Below are 15595 nucleotides of genomic sequence, written 5' to 3' on the forward strand. Positions count from 1 at the left end.
GCACCACTATGATGAGAATAATATCTTGTGTAACTAGGCCAACACTACAAGAAAGTCGATTAATAGCGGCGACACTTGTCGCCGCTAATAGTACAGATGTCACCGCTATTAACCGGGACACACCCCAGCCGTTGGATGATGAATAGAAACGTGTGGCTACCGCTATTGGTCCTTTTTCTTGTAGTATAAGAGGCTATCGGACATATAGGGTATATGCATATAGTACAATTAGACAAAAAAAAAAAAAAAACTAAATCTTAACTACCAATTTGCAGCCTTTTATATATAACAACCAATTAGTAGCAAAACTGCCACTGATTTAATCTTAACTATTAAACTAATTTGATCAATAGTCCATAAAATATATTTTGTTTTCTATGCATTTTAGACAAAATACATTTTGTATTTAATCCCCCTGTATATGTATATGCATCATGTTAGATATGTACGTGGATCTTAGAGAATAATTTACAACTAAATAGAATAAAGATGCAGGTGAAAGTTTCACTTTATGTCACTATGCTTTCAACATGCTTTTGGCATACTTTGGTATTCTATCATGTGTGCTAAAACTTTAGGGACTATTTACCTAATCTAGAAAAATATGAAGTTGCAATTCAAATGCAATCAAACTAGCTTCAATCGGTTTAACATGGACCTATAGTACTCGCGACAAAGGTCTTGTAGTGTCATGGAATCGAAGGAATTTATCATTGCTCAAATCACTCGTTATACCATTTCCCATAGATTGATCAATCCGGTAAGCTTACACCTAAAAGCATCGGGTTGTGTAGGAAACGTTCACTACCACTTAGCCAACATAGCTAGATTGCTAAAACGATCATTTTTTTTAGTAGAAACTAGAAAGATCCTTCTTTGATCCCGAGTTTAATTCCCACTTTCTAGCATCAAGTAAGTTCATAACTTTAAAAGGGGATTTGAAGTTAGAAAATAAGTATGTATACGTCACGAGCTGTCAAGCCCCAACTTAGATCACAAACTCCAGTTTGGCTAGTCCTAGAAAATTTACTTTAGAGGCTAGAGCCATAAAAACATAGAAGAATCTAAAATATATTTGGCGTTCTTGGAGGACGACTCTTTCAAAAGTAGAACATCATAAAAAAAATAGTTCACCGCAAATGAATTGATTTTTACCATTGTATATATAACTAGCTCAATCTAATGGGTTTTATGAAAAAGAATGACCATCTAACAGATACCATAAAATGACGTTAGAGGCCAATATAATATCAAACTTTTGCTAATATATATAGAATTAACAACAATATGAAATTACAAATAATTAAAAATTTAGTAGTTATGTGATGTATACACGAACCAAATAAATCTTTGTACACAGAATAAAACAAAGATCCTAGTTATGAGTTGGATGTTCAGTACTCTACCCAACAACTAAATAAAAGTTTAGTTCTTTCTGAAAAAAGAAAAAAAAAGATGTCAAATTAAAGAGTATGTTGGGCAGACAAAGGGCAAGGGGAGCTTTATTAAATTAAAAATGATAGCACCTGAAAAAAATAAAGTAAATCAAAATAATTAATTTAATTAATACAAGTTTAATTCGAAATCATGAAATTCAAAGTCGTTAAAGTGTTTTTAAGAACAACTAATCATGAAACTTGGGATGACTTTATGGTATAAAAAAGAAAGTTCGGTCAACCTATCTTTTTTTTTGAACAACAAATTTTTTACATCGATTGGTCTTCGGCTGGGTTGGAATACTTAACCTCAACGAAAGCAACATCTTAACTTCAATGGCTTTGTCATTTGGATCCAACCCCCACCTGTTCGGTCAACTTATCTAACCCTTGTCTATACTGGGGCTGTTCATGAGCCAAGCCGAGCTAGGGCAAGCTCGGGTTCGGCTTGATTATAAACCGAGCTGGCTCGGCTCGGCTCGGATTTGAAACCGAGCTGAAAATCTAAGCTCGGGCTCGACTTGGTTTTAAACCGAGCCGGCTCGGCTCGGCTTGGTTTGGCTCGATTTTAAAAATAAAAATTAATACATAGTTCTCAAAATTCAGTATTCTAAAATATTATTCAATAATTCAAAAGAACATATTCAAAATAAGTTCAACCTAATACATTACAAGCCAAAATCACGTTCAACAACGCAAAATAAGTTTTATATTTCAAGTAAATACAATATTTGTTCATTAGCACGGCAATCAACCTTTAAATATGTCATAAATATCAAATTATAAGCCTAAATACATGTAAATAATAATCACTTTTTTGTAATATATTATATGTATATAAAAATAAAATATATTATAAGTAAAACAATTCGAGCTAAGCCGAGCCGAGCTACCAAGCGAGCCAAACCGAGCCAATTTGGCTCGTCACGAGCCGAGCCGAGCTAGGCTCACTTTCTAACTGAGCCAAGCCGGCTTGGCTCACTTTCAAACCGAGCCATATTGAGCGAGCTTTTTCCGAGCTAAATTCGAGCGAGCTTTTTGGACAGCCCTAGTCTATACTTATAATGTATATGGGGACATGGCGTATAGATGATTACATGAATTTTGTTACGAGAGTTAGAAATTTTTGGGTTCGATTCTCTATCGTTAAATTTAAGATTTTTTTTGATTCGGGTCATGTCCAAGTGGGTCACATTTTAAAAGGGAAAAAAATACAGATTAAATATCAAATGCATAATAAATATACATCAATTGTCATTAGAAATGCACATGTTTTTCATTTTTGAAATCGATTAATATGTCCATGAGGCAGCCCCGACAGCAACCCTTCATTCTTCAGGCTTCAATTGTCGCTCAAAATAAGAATATTAAAATTTAATTGTTTATTAGATTAACAATTTAAATGTTTAAACTAGGAATTCAGTATAATAATGGTTATTGAGCTAAGTTACGAGCTCAATTTTTTAAAGTAGTTAATTGGTTTATAAGTTGATAACTAGTTTACGTTTGTATATTTATAAAATCTTAAATTATTAATTCTTAAGGATTATTGTCAATATTTTCTTCGGGATCCGCGTAAAATTTCATAGAGGTTCATCTCAATAATTCTTGAGAGTCCGTTGAGATTGGATCATCTATACACTAGATATAAAATATCATGAGGTAGGTCCGGCTATGAATCGGTGTCACTAATATCGTGTTGGATATAATGTTCAATTGTCGATTAAAATTCAACGTTACCGTCAAGGTACGACCCAAAGAGTTACACTTTGGGCAACGAACATTTCACGGTGTTTTAATCGTTAATCACTGGATCACGAAATAATAAGTGTAATAAAAGAAACTGGTAATTATTTAGAATAATTACAGTGAGCCAGATTAATATTATAATTAATTTGTTAATTATAATAAATTATATATATATATATATATATATTGTTAATTATTTAGATAATTAAAAAGGAGATACTTATTTTAATTATAAGATAATTATAAAGGAATTATGATTAGATTATAATTCCTAATCCTTTATATCTTTCAATAAAAAGACTTCCATACTATATGATCTATCAAATGCTAGATAGATATATATATATATAAAAAGGATATATGGAAGTTATATATAAAAAGGATTACTAATTAATCTAGAGATATACCTCTCAAGTTAATATATATATGGTTCTGGACGTTGCTTTTGGAGGATATTTTTCGATTCCTTTGATAGTGCTTTTCGAAAAGTCAACAAGAAACAGAAAAACAATATATTTAACTTCAATTTGCGGAACTTCGATTTCGGTTTTTTATCGGCTGCCGCAAAAGGGAAAAAGGGAGAGGAGCAACAATTTACAAACAAATAATTTGTTTCTTTGATTACGCAAAAAGGTAAGTAAAGTTTCAAACTTTATTTTCTTTAGATTTAGGTTTCGTTTGAAATCGTTTCAAAAGAACAAATCAAATTTCGTGGTCAACGATCATCTAGCGAGATCGTTCGTTGAACCAAGGTGTCTTTCTTGGATGTCACGATTCTTTAATTTTATTATAACCTGTTTTGATTGTAAAGAGATCACTGGTGGAAACGGTTTAGAACCGAACCTCGTGTACAAGTTTTTCCGCTGCGTTCAGTTTGTTTGACAAATTGACTAAAATTATTTTCTAAAAGTTACACGGAAATTCCAACAGTGGTATCAGAGCCACCTTACAAATCAAAGTAGGTTATAGTGTTTGTAGATCTATAAAATAGTTTATAGGATTGCATGCTTAAAATCGAGTAGATTTGGCATAGGAACTTGTCGCGTACAATAGTTATAGGCAAGTTTGTATTAAGGCCAAAACTAACACTTGTCAAAGTCTTCTTTGAAATAATTTTTGGCCTTAACCTATTTCGTTTAGCTTAATGATCGTACTATGCAAATCCGGGTTTAGATTTTTTTTTTTTATGACACGCGTACGAAATTAGTTTTTTTTTAGCTACGCGGTTAAATAAATTAAAAAGTTGGAAATATTGAAATAATGATTTTAATATGAAAGCGATATATATATTTTTTTTATTAAAAAAAATATAGAACTCATTAAATTTTTCCAATCGGAAATTTAAACAAACAAAAAAAAGGAAGTTTTTTTTTAGGGATTGGATCCAAGATTAAGTGGGAGCACAAAAAGGTTTTTGCTACACTTAATGGGCTCGGTTCACGTTCTTGGGCTCGAACGAACCGAACATATTATGAACCCGGAATTGCATATTTATTTATTTATTTTGCGTTTTGCCATGAGATGTTTATTACGCCATAAAATTAATAACTAATACACGATCATTAAAACGACAATTTTAATAAAAGGTTTATTAAGTATTGGATAGGTAATTAAAATAAACAGTTTATTTTAAAATACAAAAATCAAAATTGGTTTTTCAAAAAAAAATAAAAGTTAATTTGAAAACCGTAATTAATAAATGTTATTAATTAAAATAAATTTGCGACACGACCAACTTAGATTAAATAGGGTATTTAAAATTAATCGGTCGAGTGATTGAAAGGTGTTTCAAATCGTCACAAATTAAAACGTAAAATTGAATTTTACAAAGGAATTGTATAGCCTATGTTCATGCCATAGGCCGTACAAGTATTTTAAAACGACCCGAACTGGTAATTTTAAAATATAACCCAAATTAGAATCGATATTCTACGCCACCCTAAATTAAGAACACCCGAACTGATCTATCCGAACCCCTGGTGCTAGTGTTTACCCTGCATCCAGGCCTACGGTTTTGGTTAGGGGTAGTTCCGCGATTTCCATGCTTACATGGGCCGGGCTACAGTTCTTATTTGAGGACAAATATCACTTCTGCGACACGAGAGCGAATGTTAGTGTTTACCCTGCATTCGTCTTCTACGGTTGTGAAAGTGGGCGTAGTTGGGGTTAACGTACCAATGCTTGACAACACTCGTCATGCGACCCCAAACCGAGAATTGTGTAGTTGACACAATTGGTGATCGTCACCTACCCTTCAATCTATGCCAGTGAAGAGTGCTAAGTCCATTCACTGAGTTATGGGGAGATGGGATCTCATCCTAATTCCTAAAATTTTGTATATCTTGGGTCAAAATTGAATTAGGTTAATGCATGAAAATTACTAATAAAATTTTCTTCTAAATTCTACAGATGTCTACAAACAATTCTGATAACACCAAATTCTCGCTTAAGTCCATCCTTGAAAATGCTAAACTTGATAATTCTAACTTCATGGATTGGTACCGCAACCTGAAAATTGTTCTCAGGGCGGAGAAAAAGGCTTATGTCCTTGAAGGACCAATTCCCGAAGCACCTGCTGCTAATACGGGTGCAGCCCGTAGGACATGGGAAAAACATGTTGATGATTCCCAAGATGTGACATATCTTATGCTTGCTATGATGATTCCAGAACTTCAGAAGAATCTGGAAAACTTGGGAGCATATGAGATGAGTGAGCAGCTGAAAAACATGTTTCAGCAGCAAGCTCGTCATGAACGTTTTGAGGTGATGAGATCTCTCATTACATGTCGCATGCAGGAAGGTACTTCGGTCAGTGCTCATGTACTGAAAATGAAGTCTTTCGTTGATCAACTGGAGCGTCTGAACGCACCCCTTAGTAATGAGTTAGCTACGGATGTGATCCTTAACTCGCTACCCAATTCATATCATCAGTTCGTAATGAACTATAACATGAATGGGTGGGAAAGAACGATCCCAGAGTTGCATCAGATGCTAAAAACTGCTGAGATAAACATCCCAACTAAGGGCAATCCAGTGCTGGCGATCAGGGAAGGAAGAATTACCAAGAAGAAGCAATCCAAGGGAAAAGGCAAGGCGAGTAAGCAAGACAAGGGCAAAGGCAAAAAGGTTGCCACTCCGAAGGCAAAGCCTCATAAAGATGCCAAGTGTTTTCACTGTGATGAGATCGGGCATTGGAAGAGGAATTGTCCCAAGTACCTGGCTGAGTTGAAGCTTAAGAAGCTGCAGATTGGAGAATCCTCAGGTATACATGTTATTGATCTATTTTCCTTTTCGAGCAAATCTTGGGTGTTTGACACTGGATGTGGTTTTCACATTTGTAATGATTTGCAGGGACTAAAAAGGATTAGGAAGCTGAAGCAGGGTGACTTAGAGCTGCACGTTGGGAACGGGCAGAATGTTGCTGTGAAGGCAGTTGGAGAATTTATTCTTGAATTACCTTCTGGATTGTTTATTACTTTAGACAATGTTTTTTATGTTCCTAGTTTGACTAAGAATATTATTTCTGTTTCTGCTTTAAGAGAACAAGGTTTTAATTATGCTTTTGATAATGTTAATGGTAGCATTTCTGCATTTTTAAATGGTGTGTTCTATTTTGAGGCTAAGCCTCACAATGGTGTCTATGAAATAGATACTTCTAACAGTAGATCAAATAATATAGTATGCTCTCTTTCCTCTAAACGTGTTAAAACTAGCTTTAATCAAACATATCGTTGGCATTGTCGTCTTGGCCATATTAACATCAATCGCATGAGGAAGCTCCAGACCGCAGGGATTCTAGAATCCACGGGTCAGGAGACTTATGATTTATGCGAATGTTGTCTAAGTGGCAAGATGACTAAGGCCCCTTTTACCGGAACTAGTGAAAGGGCCAAAGACCTGTTAGGACTCATACATACTGATGTATGTGGTCCATTCAGGACTATGTCAAGGAACGGGGAAAGATACTTCGTTACATTTACTGATGATTATAGTAGATATGGATATGTTTATCTTATGAAGTTTAAACATGAAACCTTTGAAAAGTTCAAAGAATTCCAAAATGAAGTACAGAATCAACTAGGGAAAACGATTAAGGCACTTCGATCCGATCGAGGTGGTGAATACATTAATCAAGAGTTTGATGAACATCTCAAGAAGTGTGGGATTATATCCCAACTAACTCCACCCGGAACACCACAACTCAATGGTGTGTCTGAGAGGAGAAATCGAACCTTATTAGATATGGTTCGATCAATGATGTGTCGTACAAACTTACCACACTCCTTTTGGAGTTATGCTCTTGAAACTGCTACACGTCTTGTAAATATTGCTCCTACTAAAAAGGTAGAAAAGACACCATATAAGATGTGGCATGGTAAACCACCTAAACCTTCGCATATGGGGATGTAACGCTTATGTTACCAGTGAGTCTTCGGACAAACTTGATCCTCGCGGTGAAAAAGTTGTTTTCATTGGATATGCATACCCGGTTGGTTATTATTTCTATAATCCTACTGAAAATAGAGTTTTCACTAAGCGTCGAGGAACATTCCTAGAGGATGAGCTTATGGCGCGAGGAATTGGAGATAATCTTGTGGATCTTGAGGAAATTCGAGAACCACAAATTAATCAACCAATAGTCGAATCTGCCTCTCAACAAAATGTTGTTGGATCTGAACCTGATAGGATTCAGGAATCTGATGTAACACTAGGCGTCCGCAGAAGTACGAGGGATCGTCATGAACCTAATCGGTATTCACCTGATAGGTACGTCTTGATAATTGATCAAGAAGAGCCCTCAACCTACAAAGCTGCGATTTCAGGTAATGAATCTGAAAAATGGCTCGAAGCCATGGGCGTCGAGATGCAATCCATGTATGACAACCAAGTCTGGGATTTGGTTGAACTTCCTCCCGAATGTCGGACTGTAGGAAGTAAATGGGTTTTCAAATTGAAAACAGATATGGATGGAAATGTGCAAACCTATAAGGCTCGATTGGTTGCTAAAGGTTTTACTCAGACTCAAGGAGTTGATTATGAGGAAACCTTCTCGCCAGTAGCCATGCTTAAGTCTATTAGGATTCTACTTGCCATAGCCGCGTATTATGACTATGAGATATGGCAAATGGATGTCAAGACCGCGTTCCTAAATGGACACCTTACAGAAAATGTCTATATGGAGCAGCCTGAAGGTTTTGTAGATCCTAAGAATCCTAAGAAAGTTTGCAAGTTGAATAAATCCATTTATGGATTGAAACAAGCATCTCGAACCTGGAATCTTCGTTTTGATCAGAAAATCAAACAATTTGGTTTTATCAAAAATGAAGATGAGCCGTGTGTTTACAAGAAGGCAAGTGGGAGTTCTATTACTTTTCTAATCCTGTATGTAGATGACATACTTCTCATTGGAAACGATATCCCAATATTGCAGGACGTTAAATCCTGGCTTGGTAAATGTTTCTCAATGAAGGATCTTGGAGAAGCTGCTTATATTCTAGGAATAAAGATTTATAGAGATAGATCTAAGCGGCTACTTGGACTTAGTCAAAGTACGTATATCGATAAGGTCATTCGGCGCTTTTCGATGCAAGATTCCAAGAAGGGTCTCTTGCCAATGGCAAGTGGAACCGTATTAAATAGTCATCAGTGTCCCAAATTGGACAAAGATAAAGAGGATATGAAAAAGGTTCCATATGCCTCTGCTATCGGTTCCATCATGTATGCCATGTTATGTACTAGACCGGATGTATCGTTTGCTCTGAGCTTGACTAGCAGATATCAACAAAATCCTGGTAAAAGTCACTGGATTGCTGTGAAAAATATCCTAAAGTACTTAAAAAGAACTAAGGATATGTTTCTGATATTTGGCGGTTTGGAAGAAGAGCTGAAAGTAAAATGTTACACTGACGCAAGCTTCCAAACGGATCGTGACGATTCACGATCTCAGACGGGCTATGTTTTTACTTTAAATGGTGGTGCTATAACTTGGAAGAGTTCTAAGCAAAGCGTGGTGGCCCAGTCGACCACTGAATCAGAATATATAGCGGCTTCAGAAGCTGCTAAGGAAGCTGTTTGGATGAAAAAGTTCATTGCTGATCTCGAAGTTATACCAAGCATACAGAAGCGTATCGAGATATTTTGCGACAATACAGGTGCAATTGCTCAGGCAAAGGAACCAAGGTCGCATCACAGCACGAAGCATATTCTCAGAAAATTCCATTACATACGGGAAGTTTTGGAAAGAGGAGACATCGTAGTAGAGAAAATTGATACTGATCAGAATCTAGCGGACCCGTTTACTAAGCCTATACCTCAAGTGAGACACGAGAAGCATGCTGATTGTATAGGTCTTAGATATGCTAGACAGTGGGTCTGATTTTGTAATTTAGTAATTTGGTGCATTTTGAACTGTAAACAGTATTTTATGTTTATTTGAATTTAATGGTTGAATGTCTTTTAAACTATTATATCTGTGTTCAAATATTAGTACGTTAAGTATCTATGAATATTGTATTCTAAAATGTCCGTAGTCTATCAGATTCGTGAGAACCAATCTGGTAAAAGACTATTGTGAATTAGATGGTTGATCCATATAATGGATACTCAAAGTGTTGAGAACCATATTCACTGATATGATTAGTTGAATCATATTGGGCGTAACTCGTTTCAAAATGATCTTCATGGATCTTAGTCATAAGACGTTTTGAATAGGTACGATCATTGTATCCTTAGACCTGCGGTACATACTAGAACTAACTTAAATGAATGGTTGCTCTTTGATTTTATCTAACGCTGTACGTAACTGGCAGTAATAAGGATAGTTTTGGGAATGATCTGAAGTTTAGTGGGAGTTGTTTGTAGCCAAAGGGATCTGTACTTCTATACTTAGAAGAAGAACACTCTGGCGCCTTTCGTTGATTTGAACTGGTGTTAAATGCGTGGCCACGCTCGAACTAGTAGTAGTTTGATAAACCACTTTAAATCAGGAACGAAATTAGAAATGGTTGAATAATATATGAGAATGAATATGATCCATGTCTCATGTTCAACAAGTGTTCAATACAGAGGGATAAATGAGTCGATAACCAGGGCTATAGTATTTGCATAACCAAAGGTTTGATTAGTGCAAAGAATTAGTTGACATAAATTTGTCATACCTTGTCGGGGGCAATATGATGCAGCTAGGCACCCACTATTGTCTACATTGAAACTTAATCGGCCAATCGACCAAGTGGGAGATTGTTGGATATAATGTTCAATTGTCGATTAAAATTCAACGTTACCGTCAAGGTACGACCCAAAGAGTTACACTTTGGGCAACGAACATTTCACGGTATTTTAATCGTTAATCACTGGATCACGAAATAATAAGCGTAATAAAAGAAACTGGTAATTATTTAGAATAATTACAGTGAGCCAGATTAATATTATAATTAATTTGTTAATTATAAAAAATTATATATATATATATATTGTTAATTATTTAGATAATTAAAAAGGAGATACTTATTTTAATTATAAGATAATTATAAAGGAATTATGATTAGATTATAATTCCTAATCCTTTATATCTTTCAATAAAAAGACTTCCATACTATATGATCTATCAAATGCTAGATAGATATATATATATATATAAAAAGGATATATGGAAGTTATATATAAAAAGGATTACTAATTAATCTAGAGATATACCTCTCAAGTTAATATATATATGGTTCTGGACGTTGCTTTTGGAGGATATTTTTCGATTCCTTTGATAGTGCTTTTCGAAAAGTCAACAAGAAACAGAAAAACAATATATTTAACTTCAATTTGCGGAACTTCGATTTCGGTTTTTTATCGGCTGCCGCAAAAGGGAAAAAGGGAGAGGAGCAACAATTTACAAACAAATAATTTGTTTCTTTGATTACGCAAAAAGGTAAGTAAAGTTTCAAACTTTATTTTCTTTAGATTTAGGTTTCGTTTGAAATCGTTTCAAACGAACAAATCAAATTTCGTGGTCAACGATCATCTAGCGAGATCGTTCGTTGAACCAAGGTGTCTTTCTTGGATGTCACGATTCTTTAATTTTATTATAACCTGTTTTGATTGTAAAGAGATCACTGGTGGAAACGGTTTAGAACCGAACCTCGTGTACAAGTTTTTCCGCTGCGTTCAGTTTGTTTGACAAATTGACTAAAATTATTTTCTAAAAGTTACACGGAAATTCCAACATATCGCATGTGTATATAACGTATAATAAAATTTACCGATAGGTCCTTAGTTGATTAACCCATGTTTGTATGTATGTAATCATCACACCTGTATTTAAACATTGACAGTCATGCCTCATATTTTGATTTAAAAAGGTAGAAATTAAAAAGAAAATGTAAAAGTGTAAACGAACCAGTCGAACATTATATCCGAAGCCAGTTTAGACTAGTGGTGTAAAAAAACCGGTTTGGGTCTGATAACTAGTCTTCAACCTGGCCTGATTCCAAAAAAACAAAAAAAAAAGCTGGTTTGGCATATGTTCGTGACTTTTGTGTTGAGAACCGGTTCCAACAATCGATTTAGGCCCTATAAAAATGGTTTTAATGGTCCAACCGGTTTGAACCCAATCCAAATCAGTTTGAGTGGGTTGGATTTGTTTATAACCCAAACTAATTTTAACCATTTAAAAAAAACGGTTCGGTTTGGGCCAAACCGGTTTTTATACACCTCTAGTTTTAGACAAATTAACCATTGGGTGTCAGCTAAGTGGCCACCGACCCCCACCTTAAACCGGCCCGAGGACACTCGAGGTCACGGGTTCGAAACATGTTTCAGCCCCTCGGGTTGGCCGCCAGGCGGTATTGTCGGATCACTAGCTTGGGAACGGGGATCCCTTCCGCAGTCAGGGTACCGTGCATCTACCCTTTTTTTAGTTTTAGACAAATGACGGGCCAAACATACTTTCAATTATTTAAGCAGGTAACCAACGATGATAAAGCCCAATATCTTTCGCAGCCCATTTTCAATTAAGTCTATAACTTTAAGAGAAAAATGCCCGGATAGTCTCTGTGGTTTCGCCTTTTTTCACCTATAGTCCCCAACTTTCTAAAATTACCTGAATAGTCCCCAAGTTTTCATTTTTTGTTCCCGGATAGTCCCTGGGTCTAACTTCAGTTTGTGTTCTCTGTTAAGAGGGTGTGAAATGACAAAAATACCCTTACCTTAAAAGGCCAAACCATAGGGACTATCCGGGCATCTTCTTCATTTTTATTTATAAAACCCCACCACCACACTTCATCTTCAACCTCCACCCACCATCACCCTCCTCCACCCTCCACCATCACCGCCACAGTCACCATCACCGCCCCACCCCACCCCACCCCACCCCTCCCCTATCCCATTTCTTTCCCAACCAACCACTGGTCTTCTTCTTCCCCCAAATCAAAATTATTGAAACCCTATCACTTGGGTTAACTGATTCCTATAGGCTTCTGGACTTTCTGGTATCGATTTCAAATTGACCCCCCGAGTCCACATATCCCAACACCTGCTTGGGTAAAGCAGAATGAGGTCGATCTTGTTCCTTATGTTTAGGATCTTGACGTTGGAGAATTGATTGAGACGATCGTTGAATGCTTGGTTACCCACGTGTGGTGAAGCGAACACGATTGCTGAAATTGGGATGTTTGTGATACCGTTGGAGTGCATTACTGAATCAATAAAAAAGAATACATTTTGTTGGTCAATTCAGCCCCAAACTGAGAATTTTCACACCATGTAACTGAACTAAACATGAACTACACAAGAACTAAACAATCCCCACAAAAACAATACCTGAATTGTAGCTTGAAACTGGTGATGAACCGGTGAAACGTGTTGCTTCTGGGTGAGATGATGGTGAAACCAGAGACGATGGAGTGAGAACTGGAACCCTTAGTTGAAAGGAAAGATGGTGAAATCAGAGATTGAATCAGAGGTCGAATAATAATTTGGAGGTGTGACGAATGTAGGGCTGGGATTTGAAGGGAAAACAAGGCTGTGTCAAGTGGTGATTATGTTGATTTCTTCATTTTTGTATTTTTCCACCAACTGTTTGATACTTGACAACACTTGTGTTCTTGCACTTACTTTTGTGAAAGATGAGTTGGGCTTATTGTTTCTAATTTTGATTTTGATTTAACAGGCAGGGGGGTTTTAATAAATTTGATTTGGAGGGGTGGGGTGGGGCGGTGATGGTGACTGTGGCGGTGACGGTGGAGGGTGGAGGAGGGTGATGGTGGATGAAGGTTGAAGATGAAGTGTGGTGGTGGGGTTTTATAAATAAAAATGAAGAAGATGCCCGGATAGTCCCTATGGTTTGGCCTTTTAAGGTAAGGGTATTTTTGTCATTTCACACCCTCTTAACAGAGAAAACAAACTGAAGTTAGACCCAGGGACTATCCGGGAACAAAAAATGAAAACTTGGGGACTATTCAGGTAATTTTAGAAAGTTGGGGACTATAGGTGAAAAAAGGCGAAACCACAGGGACTATCCGGGCATTTTTCTCTAACTTTAAAAAATTGTAATCATCTACATTCTTGATTCTACCCACGTTTATACCTGATCAACTTCATTCCGTTTACTGTTTTACATCGCCGATCAACCACAAGCTTTCATCTACTGTTACGGTAAATCCGATTTCTCTCTCACTCGCTACTGTTCATCGATCGATTCTTAGTATTACTGTGAGATTTCTTAGGGTTTTGAATTGTTCGTTATTTTATATTTGAACTGAATAGTCCGATCGAAATATCACAACCGACTAACCGTATGTTTCTTTAATCATTTAAATCAAATTATTTATAATATCTTTTTATGTTTTAATATTATTTAAATCAAATTATTTACTATATCTTTTTTCGTGATAATATTAAATAGCAATTCTTTGAGTCGGTTAAACAATTTTTTTTTTTTTTCTGATAGGCAAGTCGGTTACACAGTTTCAGTATTAAACTGATCTTTCATAACTGATATCACTTCATCAAGATTTCATACAGATTCCAACAATGAACTACAGAAATTTAAACCTCACAATCATCTCCGCATCTGGCCTTAAAAAACCCACTTTCATGGGCAAAATGGACGTATACGCCGTCGTTTCAATCTTCGGCACCGTCGGCAACCCTCAAAAGCTCAAAACCAACATATCCAAACACGGTAATTCCGACCCCACATGGAACTTTCCGATGAAGTTCATCATCAACGAAGCCGCAGGATTCCAAAACCGCCTCACACTCGTCGTTAAAATTAAGGCGGCGGGGATTTTCGGCGGCAGGAACCTCGGAGAAGTTCACGTTCCGGTGAAGGAGCTTCTAGAAGGTGTAAAAGATGAAGGGAAGACGATGCAGGTTGTTAGTTATCAGGTGAGAAGACCGTCGGGGAAAGTTAAAGGGGTTTTGAGTTTTTCGTATGAGGTTGGAGAGAAGTTTACCGGTAAACCGGAAGAACCGGTGACGGCGTATCCACCAGGTTACGGTTACCAGCAGCAACAACCGGGTTACGGTTACTATCCTCCACCGCCTCCGGCGTCGTCGGGGTATGGTGGTTATCCTCCTCCGCCGCCGGTGGTGGTTCCGCCGCGTGGAGGTAGGATGGGGAACTCTGGTATGGGGTTTGGAACCGGGTTGTTGGGTGGTGCGCTTGGTGGGATGTTGCTTGGTGAGATGATGTCTGGTGGTGGTGGGGGATGTGGTGGTGGGGGATGTGGTGGTGGAGGGTGTGGCGGTGGTGGTTGTGGAGGCAGGGGCGGATCTAGGGGTGTTTTGGGGGTTCCCAGGAACCCCCTCGGTTTGGAAAATAATGGAAAAAGTTAGTGGAAACCTTGTATGCTTTGGAAAAAATTAGTGAGAATCTATCAAAAGGAACCCGGTGAAAAAATTGCTGGATCCGCCACTGTGTGGAGGTGGTGGTTGTGGTGGTTTTTGAGTGGATATGTTTTGTTTGGTTTTATGGTTTTAGTATGTTACGTGTTATGTACATATGGCCTGGTATACGTTTTAATTGTAATGAATAAAGAAATTAGAAAGGAAAAGTAACGGTATGAACGAGTTTAGCTGTTTGTGAGCTACTTTGGTTTGATTGAACGAGTTTAGCTGTTTGTGAGCTACTTTGGTTTGATTGAACGAGTTTAGCTGTTTGTGAGCTACTTTGGTTTGATTTTACGTTTCTATTGCAAGTGTTGCGCATTAGACCATACGGATTGGAGGTATGGAAAACTACGCAGAAACACCACCCGGATGCGGCGTTGTGGCTGGCGTGAGAGAGGGGCGGAAGAAATTCCATAGGCGTGTTTTTGACGATAATGGTGCGGGCGATGGTGATTGGGTGTAGTTGGAGATTTGTTTGTTTTTTTATTATTTAATAGATTTGTTTTATAAAATGAAAATACAAAAAG

General features: G+C 37.0%; 1 protein-coding gene across 1 annotated transcript; it reads left to right on the forward strand.

Moving 5' to 3' along the window:
• The first annotated feature begins 14124 nt into the window (after positions 1-14124).
• Positions 14125-15318, forward strand: LOC110937727 (protein SRC2). The gene is made up of 2 exons (XM_022180182.2): positions 14125-14940; positions 15104-15318. The coding sequence occupies exons 1-2, from the start codon at positions 14208-14210 to the stop codon at positions 15124-15126; spliced, it is 756 nt and encodes a 251-aa protein (XP_022035874.1). The 5' UTR covers positions 14125-14207; the 3' UTR covers positions 15127-15318.
• Positions 15319-15595: the final 277 nt, after the last annotated feature.

This window comes from Helianthus annuus, chromosome 4, assembly GCF_002127325.2.
Source record: "Helianthus annuus cultivar XRQ/B chromosome 4, HanXRQr2.0-SUNRISE, whole genome shotgun sequence".
In the NCBI taxonomy this organism is placed as follows: Eukaryota; Viridiplantae; Streptophyta; class Magnoliopsida; order Asterales; family Asteraceae; genus Helianthus; species Helianthus annuus.

Coding starts and splice junctions, on each gene's coding strand:
- LOC110937727 (XM_022180182.2), top strand. CDS start 14,208: ATGAACTACAGAAATTTAAACCTCACAATCATCTCCGCATCTGGCCTT. Junction 14,941..15,103: donor TGGCGGTGGTGGTTGTGGAG/GCAGGGGCGGAT, acceptor CACTGTGTGGAG/GTGGTGGTTGTGGTGGTTTT.